The sequence below is a fragment of the Camelus dromedarius genome, chromosome 9, assembly GCF_036321535.1.
Source record: "Camelus dromedarius isolate mCamDro1 chromosome 9, mCamDro1.pat, whole genome shotgun sequence".
Classification (NCBI taxonomy): Eukaryota; Metazoa; Chordata; class Mammalia; order Artiodactyla; family Camelidae; genus Camelus; species Camelus dromedarius.
The window spans coordinates 71,164,012-71,178,368 of NC_087444.1; the positions used below are offsets into that span (position 1 = coordinate 71,164,012).

The window sequence follows — 14,357 nt, forward strand, 5'->3', positions numbered from 1 at the left end:
TTGCGGAGAAAATCACGCCCCTCCAGCCCTGCGAGGACCAGCCGGGTCTGGGCCTTGGGATTCATGAACCCCCATCTTCCCGCTTCATCCCCTGGGGACCAAGAAACCCCCGTCCCCTTTGGAAATCTATCTCAGCTTCAGCCAGATTTCTCGTAGGCCCCTGCCCTGAGGACCCAGGAATTACGTCACCAAATTCTTGCTCCCTCAGATACTCTCCACCCAACTCCAGCTCTTAGGGGACCCAGAGGTCTGGGCACGCTGTGTTCCTTCTCGGGGACAAAGGGATCCCGCTATCCCCCTAACATTTTCTCCTAGAAAATTCAGCTCTCTGACCTTTCAGCTCTCTGACCTTTAATCTTCAGCCGCGACCCAGGATCGCTAAACTCCCAGCCCCACCCGCGCCCCCAACAAAAATCCCAGGTTTCCCCCAATCCCTCATCCACTGCAAGCTTGGGACCCAGCCCTCAGCCCTTCCCAAAAGGGGCCCAGGCATCCTACCTGCAATTCCCACCCACTCAGGAAGTCCTGTCTCCACCCACCGAAGCCACACTACCCGGCTCTCCTTTGGGGATCAGACTTTAGAACCTCATCTCTAGGGAACCCAGTTGTCAGAGCCCCCAGCCCCCGCCCCCCTTGGGAGACACAGGTAGCTTGCAGTCCCCTCCCCGATTCTCCAGGGCCCGCCCTCACCTCTCCGGCCCCGTCCCGCCCTCACCCCGGGCTGGGCGGCGCCGCGCCTTTCCCCGCCGCACCCGTTCCTCCCCGGGCAGCCGAGGGACCCATGGCTGTGGCGGCCCTTCTGGGATGGCAAAGGGGAGAATCCCGCGCGTTCGGCCGGGCGGTGAAGCTCCTGCAGCGCCTGGAAGAGCAATGCCGGGACCTCCGGCTCTCCTCCAGCCCCCCCTCGCTGCGGGACCTGCTGCCCCGCACCGCGGAGCTGCTGCGCGAGGTGGCGCAGGCACAGCGGGCGGCCGGCGGGGGCGGCCCCGAGGGCCCCGGTGGTGCGGTGGACTTTCTCGCGGTCTATCTTGCTAACCTGGAGGCCAAGGGCCGGCAGGTGGTGGCACTGCTGCCACCCCGGGGCCGAAAGACTGCCGCCGACGAGCTCTTCCGGGAGGGCTCCAGACTCAGGTGAGCCTTTGCCCCGGGACAAAGGTGAGATCGCCAGCGAGGCCCAGGTCCTGCTCGCAGCTCCCTCCGCCCTCGGACCCAGGAGTCCCAGTCCCAGTCCCTTCTTCCTAAAGGAACCTGGAAAACTAGGCCACCAAATTTTTCCTTCCTTGGGCACCTAGGCTCTCAGCCCCCCATTCCCCCTCTTCTTGGCTAAGAAGCCGGCTGGCCCACCCAGAGAATTTAGACACATATCCTGAAACATGGGGACCTCAGGGTGCTTCCTGCATCCTAATCACTGGAGAAAGTCAGCGCCCCTGCCGGGAACCTCCCAAGGCCTGTCTGGAACAGCAGCTGTCAACCGTGTCATGCCCCCACACCCCTTCTTTACAGCAAATATTTTGTAGGGTTTCCTTAAATCCATCCTGAGATGAAATTCACAAAGTCAATAACCTACCTCCTCATAATTCCTTAAAAAAATTATAAGACCCAAACTGTATTATAAGGGAGTGATCAAAGGAACGTTCTTCATAATAAATTTATCTATATTTTGAATGAAAATGCCAAGGCACAATTACCATTGCTCTGGAAGGCAGAACGGACTAGTCAGACACTTGGACCTGTAGAGAGAAATCACTATGTTGCTGAAACAAACTGACTTCCCTTGATACATAGGATAGTTGGATTTCTGTAAAATTCAGAATCAATTTTAAGTGTGCAAAAAAATACTTGTGTAAAGCAGAATTGGGTTCTAGGCTCAGATCATTACAAATGGGTTTTCCACCTTCACGAATGTCTGGTGGGACACTGGAAAATTGAGTGAGATGTGGGCAAATCTTGCTGGAGGGGATTGTCCCTATAATCCAGCCTTCACACCCTAACTGCTATGTCAAGGAAATTTCCAGAAGCTCCTTAGGAGGGTGGTATAATTCTGCTGAGAATCACTGTTCTAGATTCAGTGGGTTCTAGAAACTAGGAAGCTTAGGGGCTCAATGAGTGTCTTAGTGGAGGTTACAGAGTTTCAGGATGCTAGCAACTCTTTGAAGGAAATTCTAGACCAGAAAACTCCACTAAAATCTAATGCAAGCCAAACAAGTAGCTTTCCATTTTCCAGTAGACATATTACAAAGAGTTTTTTTAAACAGGTGAAATGAATTTTAGTAACATTTTCTTTAACTCACTATATCCAAAATATTATCACCTCAATATAATCAATATAAGGCGATGATTAACGAGACAGTTCACATTTTGTTTTCCCTTTTGCGCTGTTTTGGAAATCTGGTGTCTATTTCATACTTAGAGCGCATCTCAGTTTGGACCAGTCACATGTGAATAGTGATTCCATTATAGACTCTGGGAAGGGAGGGTGCTTAGAAACTGTCAAGGGTGGCCCTATAAAAGGTCTCAGGAATCCTACAGACCTAGCCCAAGGAGACTATTAACACAAAATAAAAAGAACAGTAATAGTAGTTAACATGCCCTGAGTGCTCCTGTATGCCACACTGTGCTAGGCATTTTATGTGCTTAGAAGATGTGTAAGAATCCTCATCACTCCCCCAGTGACGCAGGGGCTGTACTTACCCTGTATGTATGCCCATTTCACAGTTGAGGAAACTGAGGCTTGGGGGGAAAAAAAGGAACTTGCCAAAAACCACACAGCTCAGTGTCCGAGCTACCCTCTGCTGCTCGCCAAATTCTGAGCAGTCCCTCTGGGAGGCAGCCAGCAGGAAAAAGCTCAGGAGCCCACCATCCAGAGCTGCTAAAACCAAGAGGGAGTCTCCAAGCGTGACCTACACTCAGACCACCCTAAATGGCCCCAGCCCTAGTGGTCCCCATGTCTGACTAGGCAAGGCTTCTCCTCCAGCCCAACCCCAGGCTTCAGGCAGAGACTGGGATTTGTCTGCTGGAGGATGCCTTAGGCATTGGAAGAAGGGCAGTACCTCCCTTTCCTTCACAGATGGGGAAACCAAGGTTCCGAGAGGGGAGACATTAGGACTGCAACAAGCAGTTTGGGAATTGACTTTTACCCTGCACTGACGCCTTAGGGAGATTCTGGGGGCCTCGTCCCTGTGGGTGTTCCCCACCGAGGGTGCAGGAGTCAGTGGGAGCCCCAAGGTCCAGCCCAGATCCTCAGAGCCCATCCCCACAGGCGACAGCTGGCCAAGCTGGCCCTCATCTTCAGCCATATGCATGAGGAGCTGAGCGCGCTCTTCCCCGGAGGAAAGTACTGTGGAAACACGTACCAGCTCACCAAGATCCCAGCCCACACTTTCTGGAGGAAGCACTGCGGAGCCCGGTGAGTGAGCACTACCCCTAGGGCCCCTCAGCAGCTGGAGCCTCATCCTGCCCCTGCCCAGGGACCCAGGAGTCCAGGCCCTGAGCCCCTCTTCCCTCAGACCCAGGAGTCCAGGCTCCCAGTTGTTTCCTTCCTAGAAGGTGCTCCCATCCTAGGCTCCCAGAAGCTTCAGCTTCGTTCCCCCACCCCCTCCATCTAGGTGTGTGCTGCCCTGGGCTGAGTTTGAGGCACTCCTGTGTATCTGCCACCCCGTGGAGCCAGGCTCCACCGCTCTGGCCTTGCGCTCCACCATCGACCTCACCTGCAGCGGTCACGTGTCCATCTTCGAGTTTGACGTCTTCACCAGACTCTTTCAGGTCAGGGGAGGCCAAAGCTGGAAGCTTAGACTCTTGGGTCCTGGGGGAAGGAGAGGCTGGGAGCCCAGACTCCTAGATCCGAGGGAGGAGGGGCTAGGGACCTGGACTCCTGGGTCCTGGAGAAGGAAGAGTCTAGAATCTTCTGTGTCAGAGATATTCCTGAGGCCTATCATGGGTGTGAGTGAGGTAGTGGGAGGCACTAGGGGTGAGGGCTGCTTCCTCAGCCCCTCCCTCACCCAAGTGCTGCCCCACCCTAGCCATGGCCAACACTCCTCAAGAACTGGCAGCTGCTGGCGGTCAACCACCCGGGCTACATGGCCTTCCTCACATATGACGAAGTCCGAGCACGTCTACAGGCCTGCAGAGACAAGCCAGGCAGGTAAAAGGACCCGGCCTCAGGAGAAGGAGGCTGCAGGAGGTGCAGGGGTCTGAGTCTTGGGCTGGGGCGATGGAAGCCCAGACATCCTTCAGAAAGTAAGGGCCACAGTACATAGGACCCCAAAGAGTCGAGAGCTCAGAGGTAAGATGCTAATGCCTCTTACCTCTGCAGTCTGGGTTCTCCCAGGACCACCTAGACCTTCCCACAGTCCAGCAGCTAAAGGGACAATACCTGGTCTGGTAGGGGGGCCCTGAAGACCCTGCCCCAGGACAAGATGTGTTTCTGACAGCTCAGAGCCCATGCTGTACCAGCTGTTAAATATTTTGTATGTGACCTCCCGACCTGCTGGACTTCACCTGCTGGAAGTTGCACTTCAAACTGGTGTAAAGGGAAAGAGGAATTAATTAATCCCCACAATTGAAAAGACCAGGTGCAAGTTTCAGGCACAGCTGGATCCAGGTGCCCAAGTGCTATTATCAGAAATTGGTTCCTGTTTTTCCCTGGCTTCCTCCGTGTTAGCCTCATTTTCAAATATAGTCTTTCCTCATGGTGGTAAATGGTTTCTAGAAGCCCCAGCCCTACACTCTGCCAGTTTAGCAACCCCTATAGAATGTGGGTGCCTTGCTCCTGATACTTTCAGCAAAATTTCCAGAGTTGACTCCCACCACTATGATCAGGGTCCTGAAATGCACTGGTTGGCCAAGACAGAATCAGTGTTGTCTAAACCCCAGAGAAGGTGGAGGAGGAGCCAAGCAGGTAAAAACAGCAGGTGTTCCCTATGGTGGCGGATGGGGATCTAGCCTAAAAAGGAGGAAGCTGGGTTACAAGGGATTGAGGACTTAAACGCCTGGATCCGCACTAGGGTAAGGGGCCGGAAGGTTCCAGAAGGGACAGCAGTGACCACTCCCTAACCCCATCCCTTCCTACCTCTTCCTCCAGCTATATCTTCCGGCCTAGTTGCACTCGCCTGGGACAGTGGGCCATCGGATATGTGAGCTCAGATGGCAGTATCCTGCAGACCATCCCTCTCAACAAACCCCTGTTCCAGGCACTCCTGGAAGGACAAAAGGAAGGCTTGTGAGTCATCATCCTAGCAGGGGGAGGGTGTCAGCAGAACACACTGCAAAAGCTCATGCCTATTGAGCACTGCCCTAGATCACGACGACAGAGGGCAAAGGGTTCACAGAGCAAACATAAATTTGCAATACTCCAGTGTTCCAGCAGGTGGCAGACAAGGATCCAGAGGAAGGGGAACCTTTCCTAGTTCCCACAAAGCTGCCATATTGGGCTAGCGGCAGCTCGGAGCTGTGTGTGGAAGTTGGGCACAACCCCAGTGGCCACCTTCCTTGGATTTGCACTCAAGGGCCTTTGCTTCTAGATAGCCATATCCTGTTCTAGAATCTAGACCAGTTAGAGCAGGAGAAGAACTGGGCAAAAAGCTAGACTGGGGTTTTCAATCTGTAATCTGGGCTGCCCCGGGGCCCCTCTTTCGGAAGCTGCCTTGGGTAGGAGGGGAGGGGGAAAAAAGGCAGATGAGGTTCCTGAATCTCACACTGGACCTTTAACCAAAGCCTTCTTAGCTAGCAGACATATCTATATGATGTGCTATGAAACAGATGCTGGATAGATAGATAGAGATAGATAAGCAGTTGATTCTCATTATTTCTCATTATTCATGGTAGTTCTATTGTACAAACGTGCAACAAACACCGAGTTAGGAAATCCTAAGCCATGGCTCCTAGGGGAAATACAGGTGCAGTTTCCTGCAAGATTCTGGTCACGTTTTGGTCAATCAGTCGTTCCAAAAAAGATTTCTGTGTGTTTCTGTTTAAAGACACCTAATTTAACACATAACGTTGATTCATTCACATGGAACTCACGGCCAACAGCACTGTAACTCATGCCTGAATGAAGCTCGTCTGTCTCACCCCCGAATTTTCTCCATCAGTCACATCCCAGCCTTCTTGAGCTTAGGACATGAGACTGAACTTCAGCACTTCGCTTGGGGTGGGGGGCATTTAAATTAGTGAAATCACCAAGAAAAAGCATTAAAATGTGGAAAACGGGACACTGAATAGACTGTGAAAAGGACACGTTTACAGTGTGAGAGCTCAAAGGAGAAAGCCAAATGTTGCCTTGTTCACCCTCAGCTGGGAGCATGCCTGGCGGTGAATGAGCGCGGAAGGTGCCCAAGAATTGATTCTGAGGTTACAAATACATCGCGGAAGGTGCCCAAGGATTGATTCGGAGGTTACAAATACATTTTAGCAAGTAGGCACATTTGCAACCACGGAATCCACGAGTAATGAATATCTATTGTGTGTGTGTATGTAAATATATACGTATACATACACACACACAAGGAAATTGAGGCACAGAGAGACAGAGATACGGGTCCAGGTCACACAGCTCCTTAGCTAATAAACTGGGATTTGAAGCCAGGCAGCCAGGCCCAGAATTCAGGCTCTAAAGCATTTTTTTGTTTGTTTGTTTGGGGGCAAGATAATTAGGTTTATTTATTTATTTTAATTTCGTTTTTTTTTTCATGGAGGTACTGGAGATTGAACCCAGGACCTTGAGCATTGCTAAGCACGTCCTCTACCACTGAGCTATGCCTTCCCCCTTCTAACGCATTATTATGTGCTGAGTTCCAGGTCAGATTTCATCGGAGGATTCCAGAGTTAAAATAAGTGCAAACACCAACAATCTGGTTTAGCCCCCCTGCCCTGTGTGTTACAACCTCCCCCAATATTTTATCAGTGGAAAAATCCAGAGGAGGGGAGGGGACACTAAGTTCTTTCTACCACACAGCGAGACATCTTTCTGGGTCTAACGCTGATCACAGCAGCTCCCCTCTTCCTGGGTATTTCTGTGTGGGGACGAGTACTGCTTGTCTTCTGAGCGCTGTCTTGTTAAATCCTCACCACCCATCTTTGCCCAAGGCACTATTATGTCCATTTTACAGAATAGGAAGCTTGAGGCCAGAGAGGTAGAGTTGCCCGGCCCTGGTCACACAGTGTGTTTGTGGGAGAGCTGCACCAGGGCCCAGGTAGAGCCACTGGCCTTGGGGGACTTGTGACCCTGAGTTGATCTCGGGGTGTAGTTACAACCTGGATGGGAGGCCCTGAGTGCGCAGAGCCTTTCTCTGGGCTGCTTGGAGCCTGGCGCTCAGACCTGGCCCACAGCCCTGGTTCCGTGCCCCGCCCGGCCTCTCTGTGTGGCCTTGGGCATCGCCTTTCTGGCACACTGAGCCCCGTCACCCTCTGTAAAGCATGAAGTAGTGTAGATGGACTAGGAGGTCCTTCCAGCCCTATGGGCCTCAGACTCTAGGACTTGGTCACTCCAGCAATCTGTGGCTAAGATGCTTTTTTACGTTGGGGCCTGAAGACTCTGGAACTGGTGAAGTTCCAGGGTGGGGAGTGCTGGGCCTGAGGTTCTGAGGTTCTGGGTTCTCATTCACCTGGTCTGAGTTTCCAGGCTGGAGTCGCTTAGTGTGCCTTTCTATGGGGATCTGAGAGGATGTGGCCTACCCTGGAGGGTTCTGAGGGGACGTGGCTTGACCTGGGGTCTGAGGGGACACAGCTTGCCCTAGAAAGTCCCACTGTGAGGAGAAGGGAGGGAAAATAGCCCCAGGCCAGCAGTGTGTTTGGGGCAGATGCTCTGTGGCCGGGCAGTGAATGCGGGATGGCCCCTCGGCAACCCTCTCTTGCCTCCCCCACCCAGCTACCTCTACCCAGATGGGAAGAACCACAACCCAGACCTGACTGAACTCTACCAGATGGAAACCTATCAGCGCATCCACGTGTCAGAGGTGAGGCCCAGGCCTGGGCCCCTAACCCCTGCCCACGCCACCCCCACCCGCCGCCTCACCTCACCGTGGCTCAGGAATCCTCTCCATCGGAGTTCAGCCCTGGACTCCTGGAGGCTGGGAGTTTTGTGCTGGCTTGATGGCCACGTGACCTGAAGTATATCACTTGGCCTCTCAGAGCCTCTCTGTTCCTCCTCTGGAAAACACAGCTCCTCCTGCCTCCTACCCAGGGGTTTTTGTGGGGATTAAACCAGGAAATGATACTGCTGAGCTCACCGGAGCAGCTAATGCACTTTGCGCATTCACCGGGGGCAGCCCCTGGGCCAGTTCCTGGCCTTCCAGCCATCCCGCAGTGAGAGCAATGACAAATACGGGTTTTTTTTTTTTAGTACAATTATATCCCGTGCAATATTTGGGATACACTTATACTAAAAATGTATTCATCATTTAATCTGAAAATCAAATGGAACAGGGCATCCAGTATGTTTATTGGCTGAATCTGGCATCCCTGAGTGTAGACCACCCCCAAGAACGAGTCCATAAGAAAAGCCCAAGTAGGAGGCAGTTGGGCACCTGGCCTTGAACTTGGGAGAGCGTCCAGGGCTGGTGCAGAGGTTTGGGACTTTGTGACCCGACTTGTATCCCAGTGGTTGACATCAGCACTCCTTCCCGGCATCCCCGTCTCACCCTCCAGGAGCAGCTGCAGCTGTACTGGGCCATGGACTCCACGTTTGAGCTCTGCAAGATCTGTGCCGAGAGCAACAAGGACGTGAAGATTGAGCCGTGCGGGCACCTGCTCTGTGGCCGCTGTCTGGCTGCCTGGCAGGTAGGTCTGACCCGGTCCCCGCGCCCTGCAGTAAAAGCCCCCAGACGCTCGCCCGGATGCCTCACTCATTACATGGGGAAACTGAGGCCCAGGGAAAGCAGAGGCTCGCTCTGCATCTGTCACCTCAGCTTCTCCTGCACTAACACTGTTAGTTGAAAATGCCATGACGTTGGCCCCGGTGTGGGAGGGGGTGTCTGTGCGGCTGGTTCCAATTAATACAGCCTCAGGCATTCCTAGTCAATTGCATTTCCTTGCTGGGTGATCTGGGGCCAGTGGCTTCACCTCTCTGAGCCTTAGCTGCCTTCTCAGGAGATGAGCTGATGGGAGTAACCTCCCAAGGGAGGATCCAGGCCTACAAAGCTAAGGTTTGGGCTGGAGAAGCCTCAGGGTAAAGGGAGCCCCTGTGGAGTACAGGTGCCGGGTACTAAGCTTTTCAATTGTAATGTAAGTGTTTGACATTAAGTTGTTGGTTGTGGAGCATCCACATCAAAGACACCCATCTCAATGACACAGCGACTAGCAGAACAACTAGATAAGGGACCAGGCCGCACTCACCCCTGAAGTTTCCCTTTAATAGAAGTACCGGGGATTGAACCCAGGACCTCGTGCAGGCTAAGCATGTGCTCTATCCCTGAGCTACACCCTCTCCCCTGCAGTGTCCCTTTAGAAAACTTTGGATAACTGACCATTTGAGTGGCCCCGTTTCTCACCTCCCGTATCCTGATTCTGGCTCTTCTGCTTTAAATTGGCCAATAAAGAGTAAACCTCAGAAAACCTAGGCACCCCGCTCAGCCCCTAATAAAGGCAGAGCCTCAGGTCTGCCCCCCTCCCTCCCTCTCTCTCCACCCACTCTCTGAGGTAGAGACCTCCTGCAGCCTCCAGGACCTGTGAGTAATTCATCTCGCTCTTTAAAGTTCCCTAATGGTTGATGCTGAGGGGAGCTCTGCAGTCATAATAAGAACCAAAGGGCTGGTCCAGCCAGACACTGGCCTCAGACATTCCTAGCCCACAGCATCACTACTGAGGGGCTGAGACCACAATGCACCCTGCCTCCCTCAGCTCCTCCTGACCTCGGGCTCTGGTCCAGTTCCTCCTTCCCATCCTACATCTCTCTCTCCATCGCCCTCTCTTCATAGCTCCTCCTCTCTCTTTCAATTTCCCTCCCTCTAGCTGTCCTCCCCCCATCATTCTGTTGGGGATGTAGTCCCAGGGCACGTGGTGGGAAACAGAGAGACCCTGACACTTTCCCTGCCCATCTCCCCCAGCAATCAGACAGCCAGACCTGCCCCTTCTGCCGCTGCGAGATTAAGGGCCAAGAGGCTGTGAGTATCCATCAATCCCAAGGAAGGCCAGAGGACACCAGTGCCGCTGCTGAGGACTCAGGGGACAGCAGTGATGGGGAAGATGGGGAGGAGGAGCTGGAGCAGGTAAGCACGGCCAGGCAGGAGCTGGAACTGGAATTCCTGGGTCTGAGGGAAGAGGGGCCTGGGGCCTGAGGGAGGAGAGGCTGGGGGCCTGGATCCTGGGGCCTAGGAGAGGAGGGGGCTGGTGACAGGATTCCAGGGTCTTAGGGGCCTAGACCTTTGCTTCCCTTGGGGTCGCGGCTGTGGCTCTCTCCAGTTGTGACCCTCCTGAGGTTTAGGACTCTGTCTCATTCACCATCCTATTTCCAAGGCCTAGAAGAGTGCCTGAAGGCTAGGGGGACATGGAGACGAGAGAAAATGGCAGCTCACAACCCCCTCCCCACCCTCTGTCTCCCCTAGGGGGCCACCTCAGCTCCTCCTCTGCCCCCTCGGCTGGATCTGTTCCCCAGGAATCCCAGCAGCAAATGCCAGCTGAAGGTGGTGAGTCAGGCACTGGTCTGAGGTGGGTGGCTCGGGTCTTGGTCATCCCTGGCACCCCTGGTCTGGCACTCGGGCTGCAGGCCAGGCACCTATTCTTTGCACCCACTTACAAGGAGCTGTGCCATATACATCCACACTGTTATAGCCTCTTCTCTTGTCGTCTCCCTTACTTATTCCCCCTAACTGGCTTTCTGGCTCTCCTTCCAGCATCCCAGGCATGCCCTACCCCAGGGCCTTTGCACAAGCTGTTCCCTCTGCCTGGATCTCCTTTCCCCAGACTCGCTTTCTCATCTCCTCCTCAGGGAGGCCTTCCCAGGCCACCCTGTTGAAAATAGTGGCCCCTGTCCCTCCAAGCCCCTGCCAGCTGCCTTCTCTTAGTCCTTTCCACCAGCTGACAGAGTGTTACAGTCTATTGTTTCCTGTCACTGTCAGCAGGTTGTAACCCTCCTGAAGGTCAGGACATTGCCTTATTCTCTGTCATATGAACCGTGCCTGACACATAGTAGGTGCTTAATAAACAGGCATTGAGTGACTCAATCAAATGAGTCTTCCCAACAGCCCTATGAAGTCTGAATGTTCCTCTCCTCATTTTCCAGATGAAAAAAGCTCAGGGAGGGGATTGCACCTGCCCAAACACACAGCCTCAAAGAGAAATCTTAAAAACCCCAAATCATCTGCTTACTTTCTAAGTGAGCCCCAGCCTTGTTTTTATGTCTCCCCCCACCCTCTAGGTGAAACCCTAGGGTTTTCCAAGCCCCTGGCTGGCTGGGGAGGGGCAGTTCTCTGTTAGCATCTCAGGCTGAGTACACACCAGATCCAATCGATACTGGGCAGTCTTCAAACAAACAGCTCAGGAAGTCCAGGAACATTATTCGACCACAGCAAACAGGAGAGCCAGCAGGAAGGAGGGGGGCGGGAGCGGGGCGTGGTGACACCAGCCAGGGAAGCTAAAAACAGATCCCGACCTGCAGCCAAAAACAAATGGAAACATTCAGAGGCACTCAAGGCTCCCTGAGGACAATGAGGGGGTCACAGGCTGATGGGGCCCCTCTGGCCAGATGGCCGCTGAGTGTGCTACTTCCCAGAAAGGTGACTGTCGTAATGAGAAGAACTAATGCGTTTATCACTGTTACTATATGTCTGTGCTGCTTGTTTAATGTAGTCACTTAGTTGTCATGACAACCTGATGACGTAGGTGCTGTTATGATCCCCATTATACAGAGGGGTCCACTGAAGCTCCGGGATGTGAAGGTCTCCCAGCTCAAAGGTGAGAGTGTCAGGACTGGAACCCAGGCCCCTGGCTCCAGACTCCAGAGTCCATCCTTGATTTCCGTGTCTGTAAAATGGGCGTGATGTCAGTCCCTGCCATGCGGGGCCGCTGTGGGCACTGGATGAATCCCCTGCTGGGCCTGCTCCCACACCAGCAGAGAAACCCCCCACTAGGAGTGACACCGTGGTTCAGCGGGACCCAGGCACCTCGCTGTGGCCTCTGGGGACCTCTCCCCTCTTTGGTGTCTCCATGTGGAAAATGCAGACAAGCATGGCACGGGCTCCATGGGTTTTGATGGAAGTCAGCAAGATTGGGCATTTGTAACCTGAATCAGATCCCCTCCCTCACCTCTCAGGAGCCCCCAAGACCCCAGGGCTCAAGAATTAAAGCCAAATTTACCTCTCTACCAGCCCACAATGCCTGGGGATCTGAGCCCTACCCACCTCTCTGACCTCCTACCACCCCCTCAGCTCCTTTCCAGCAACGATGGACCCCTTGCTGTTCTCCTAACAAGCCAGCAAGCCCACCACCCTCCGGGCACTTCTGCCTACATCCTTCTTGCACTCAGGCTTCTGCTCAGTTTTCCCTTCCTCCAAGAGGCCTTCCCCAGCCACCCTCACGTCTGATCATCCCCTCTCTCCCCCTGTACTATTTCCATCCTCTGAAGGACACCTAACACTCTCCAGGCTATTTCCTTGTTACCCACTGATTACTCACAGTAAGCCCCTTGCTTAGCAGACTATCAGCTCCATGAGGACAGAGATTTTTTTCTGTCAGTTCAGACAGTTCATGGCTGTCTCTTCAGAGCCTAGAACAGTGCCTGACACACTGTAGCTGCTCAGGAAATTTGTGGGATGAATGAATGAATGAAGAGATAGGTAGTAGATGTGTGGATGAATAGATGGATGGACAGACAGATGGATGGGGGATAAAAGGGGATGGATGGATGGGTGGATGGATTGATGGATGAGTGGACAGATGGATGGACTAATGGATAGATGGAAAAACAAAACTTTTTTCTACTCAAGCCAGAGGTGTTGGGGAAAAAAACAGCATGGACTGGGGACAAGACCCTGCCATTCCCCTCTCCCGCTGCCACCACCACTGTGTTACCCCAGTCTGCGCCTGTGACATGGAGCTCAGCTGCAGCTCAGCTGTGAAATTTCTTAATCTCCTCCCCTCCAGGCGACTCTGGCCCTCCCCAGACTTCGGGCCCCTCGTACCTTGCCAAGAATTTGGACTGTGGCCTCAGCCCCATGGGAAGTCACCTCCAGCCCCCAGGCCAGGGAGGGAGCTAGAGAGTAAGTGGAGAGGGCAGCTGGGGTCCAGGACTCCTAGGTCTGAGGGAAGAGGGGGTGAGGGCGGCAGGGAGACACTGGTCCTAGGAAATCAACAGCCCCCCCCCCACCAACTCTCCCCATTGCAGAAACTCCTAAAGGGAGAGTCCCCTCTCCAGCTGCCCTGAGGGACACACGAAGGCCTAGATGCCAGGTGAGGTCCCCGCCCAGCCCAGGGTCCTTCCCTCAGCCTGGTCCTTCCTGCCCTACGCCACCTGGATGTGATACTATCTAAATTATCTAAACCACGTCTCTTTCCGCCTCACAGGACACCAAGATGTGCTGCTCAAGGGAGCCCCAGGGGCTGAAGGGGTTTCTCAAGCGGAAATAAACTGCCAAGCCTGGTCTGTCCTCTGGTGTGTGGAGACGGAGTATAGCAGCCACCAAGGGGCAGCCTGGTGTCGGGAAGGGGCGGTCCCTGAGGCCTGATCCCCACCTGATCGAGCCGTGTCCCTGTTCAGAGAGCCAAGAGTGGGGGACTCTGCTCCTCTGGATCCAGGAGTCTAGGCCCCAAGATCCCTCCTCCCTCAGACCCAGGAGTCCCACCCTCAGGACTTAGGCATCCAGAGTCTCAATTCTCAGAGAATCGGGCATCCAACTCCCTTCCCCCATCATGGGGAAAAAAAAAAAATCCCTGGACCCAAACCCAGATATCCGAGTTCTGAGTCCCCACATTTCCTTGAGAGTTATCATCTGGTCTTGCCACAGTCTGTTCTCATCCCTCTCTTCGCTCCATTCCTCAGTAGGGTCCTTTTCCCAGAGTAGAGCTGACAAGTAGAGCTTGTCCAAGACAAGCTGAGGAAGTATCTCTCCACCTCATCACTAATCCCGGAGGGACCCAAGCCTCCCTCCACTTGAGTGTAAACCAGTTGGCACCCCTGAGCCCCTACCCTGTGCCCAGCCCCAGGCTGGACAATGCTGAGCACATGGCAGGGACCACTGCCCTCCTGGGGCTCACAGCCCTGTCCCCAAACGATGACACAGAGTGGGCAGAGCCGGGATGGGGGCAGCAGCCCAGGGAGCTGCAGGAGCCTGGGGCTGATAGCTGACCCAGCCTGCGAGATCAGGGAGGGCTTCCAAGAGGAGGGGATGTACAAGCTGTGTCTGAAAAGATAAGGAAAAGGTATTTCA

General features: G+C 53.8%; 1 protein-coding gene across 5 annotated transcripts; it reads left to right on the forward strand.

Moving 5' to 3' along the window:
• Window positions 1-737: 737 nt before the first annotated feature.
• On the forward strand, window positions 738-13,577 carry CBLC (Cbl proto-oncogene C). Of its 5 annotated transcripts, XM_031458805.2 has the most exons (13): window positions 738-1,131; window positions 3,260-3,406; window positions 3,606-3,762; window positions 4,020-4,141; window positions 5,081-5,218; window positions 7,865-7,952; window positions 8,644-8,775; window positions 10,041-10,202; window positions 10,539-10,619; window positions 11,841-11,886; window positions 13,075-13,190; window positions 13,316-13,380; window positions 13,495-13,577. In XM_031458805.2, the coding sequence occupies exons 1-11, from the start codon at window positions 782-784 to the stop codon at window positions 13,185-13,187; spliced, it is 1,536 nt and encodes a 511-aa protein (XP_031314665.1). In that variant the 5' UTR covers window positions 738-781; the 3' UTR covers window positions 13,188-13,190; window positions 13,316-13,380; window positions 13,495-13,577. The 5 variants fall into 5 exon arrangements, with proteins under 5 accessions (XP_031314665.1, XP_031314668.1, XP_031314670.1 ...); XM_031458808.2 differs by lacking the exon at window positions 11,841-11,886; XM_031458810.2 differs by lacking the exons at window positions 3,606-3,762; window positions 4,020-4,141.
• The last annotated feature ends 780 nt before the right edge of the window (window positions 13,578-14,357 follow it).

Bases quoted from the DNA above. Each gene is read 5' to 3' on its own strand.
- CBLC (XM_031458805.2), top strand. From the start codon at position 782: ATGGCTGTGGCGGCCCTTCTGGGATGGCAAAGGGGAGAATCCCGCGCG. The intron at 1,132-3,259 runs GTGAGCCTTTGC...CCATCCCCACAG, and splicing joins CGGGAGGGCTCCAGACTCAG to GCGACAGCTGGCCAAGCTGG. The intron at 5,219-7,864 runs GTGAGTCATCAT...TCCCCCACCCAG, and splicing joins GAAGGACAAAAGGAAGGCTT to CTACCTCTACCCAGATGGGA.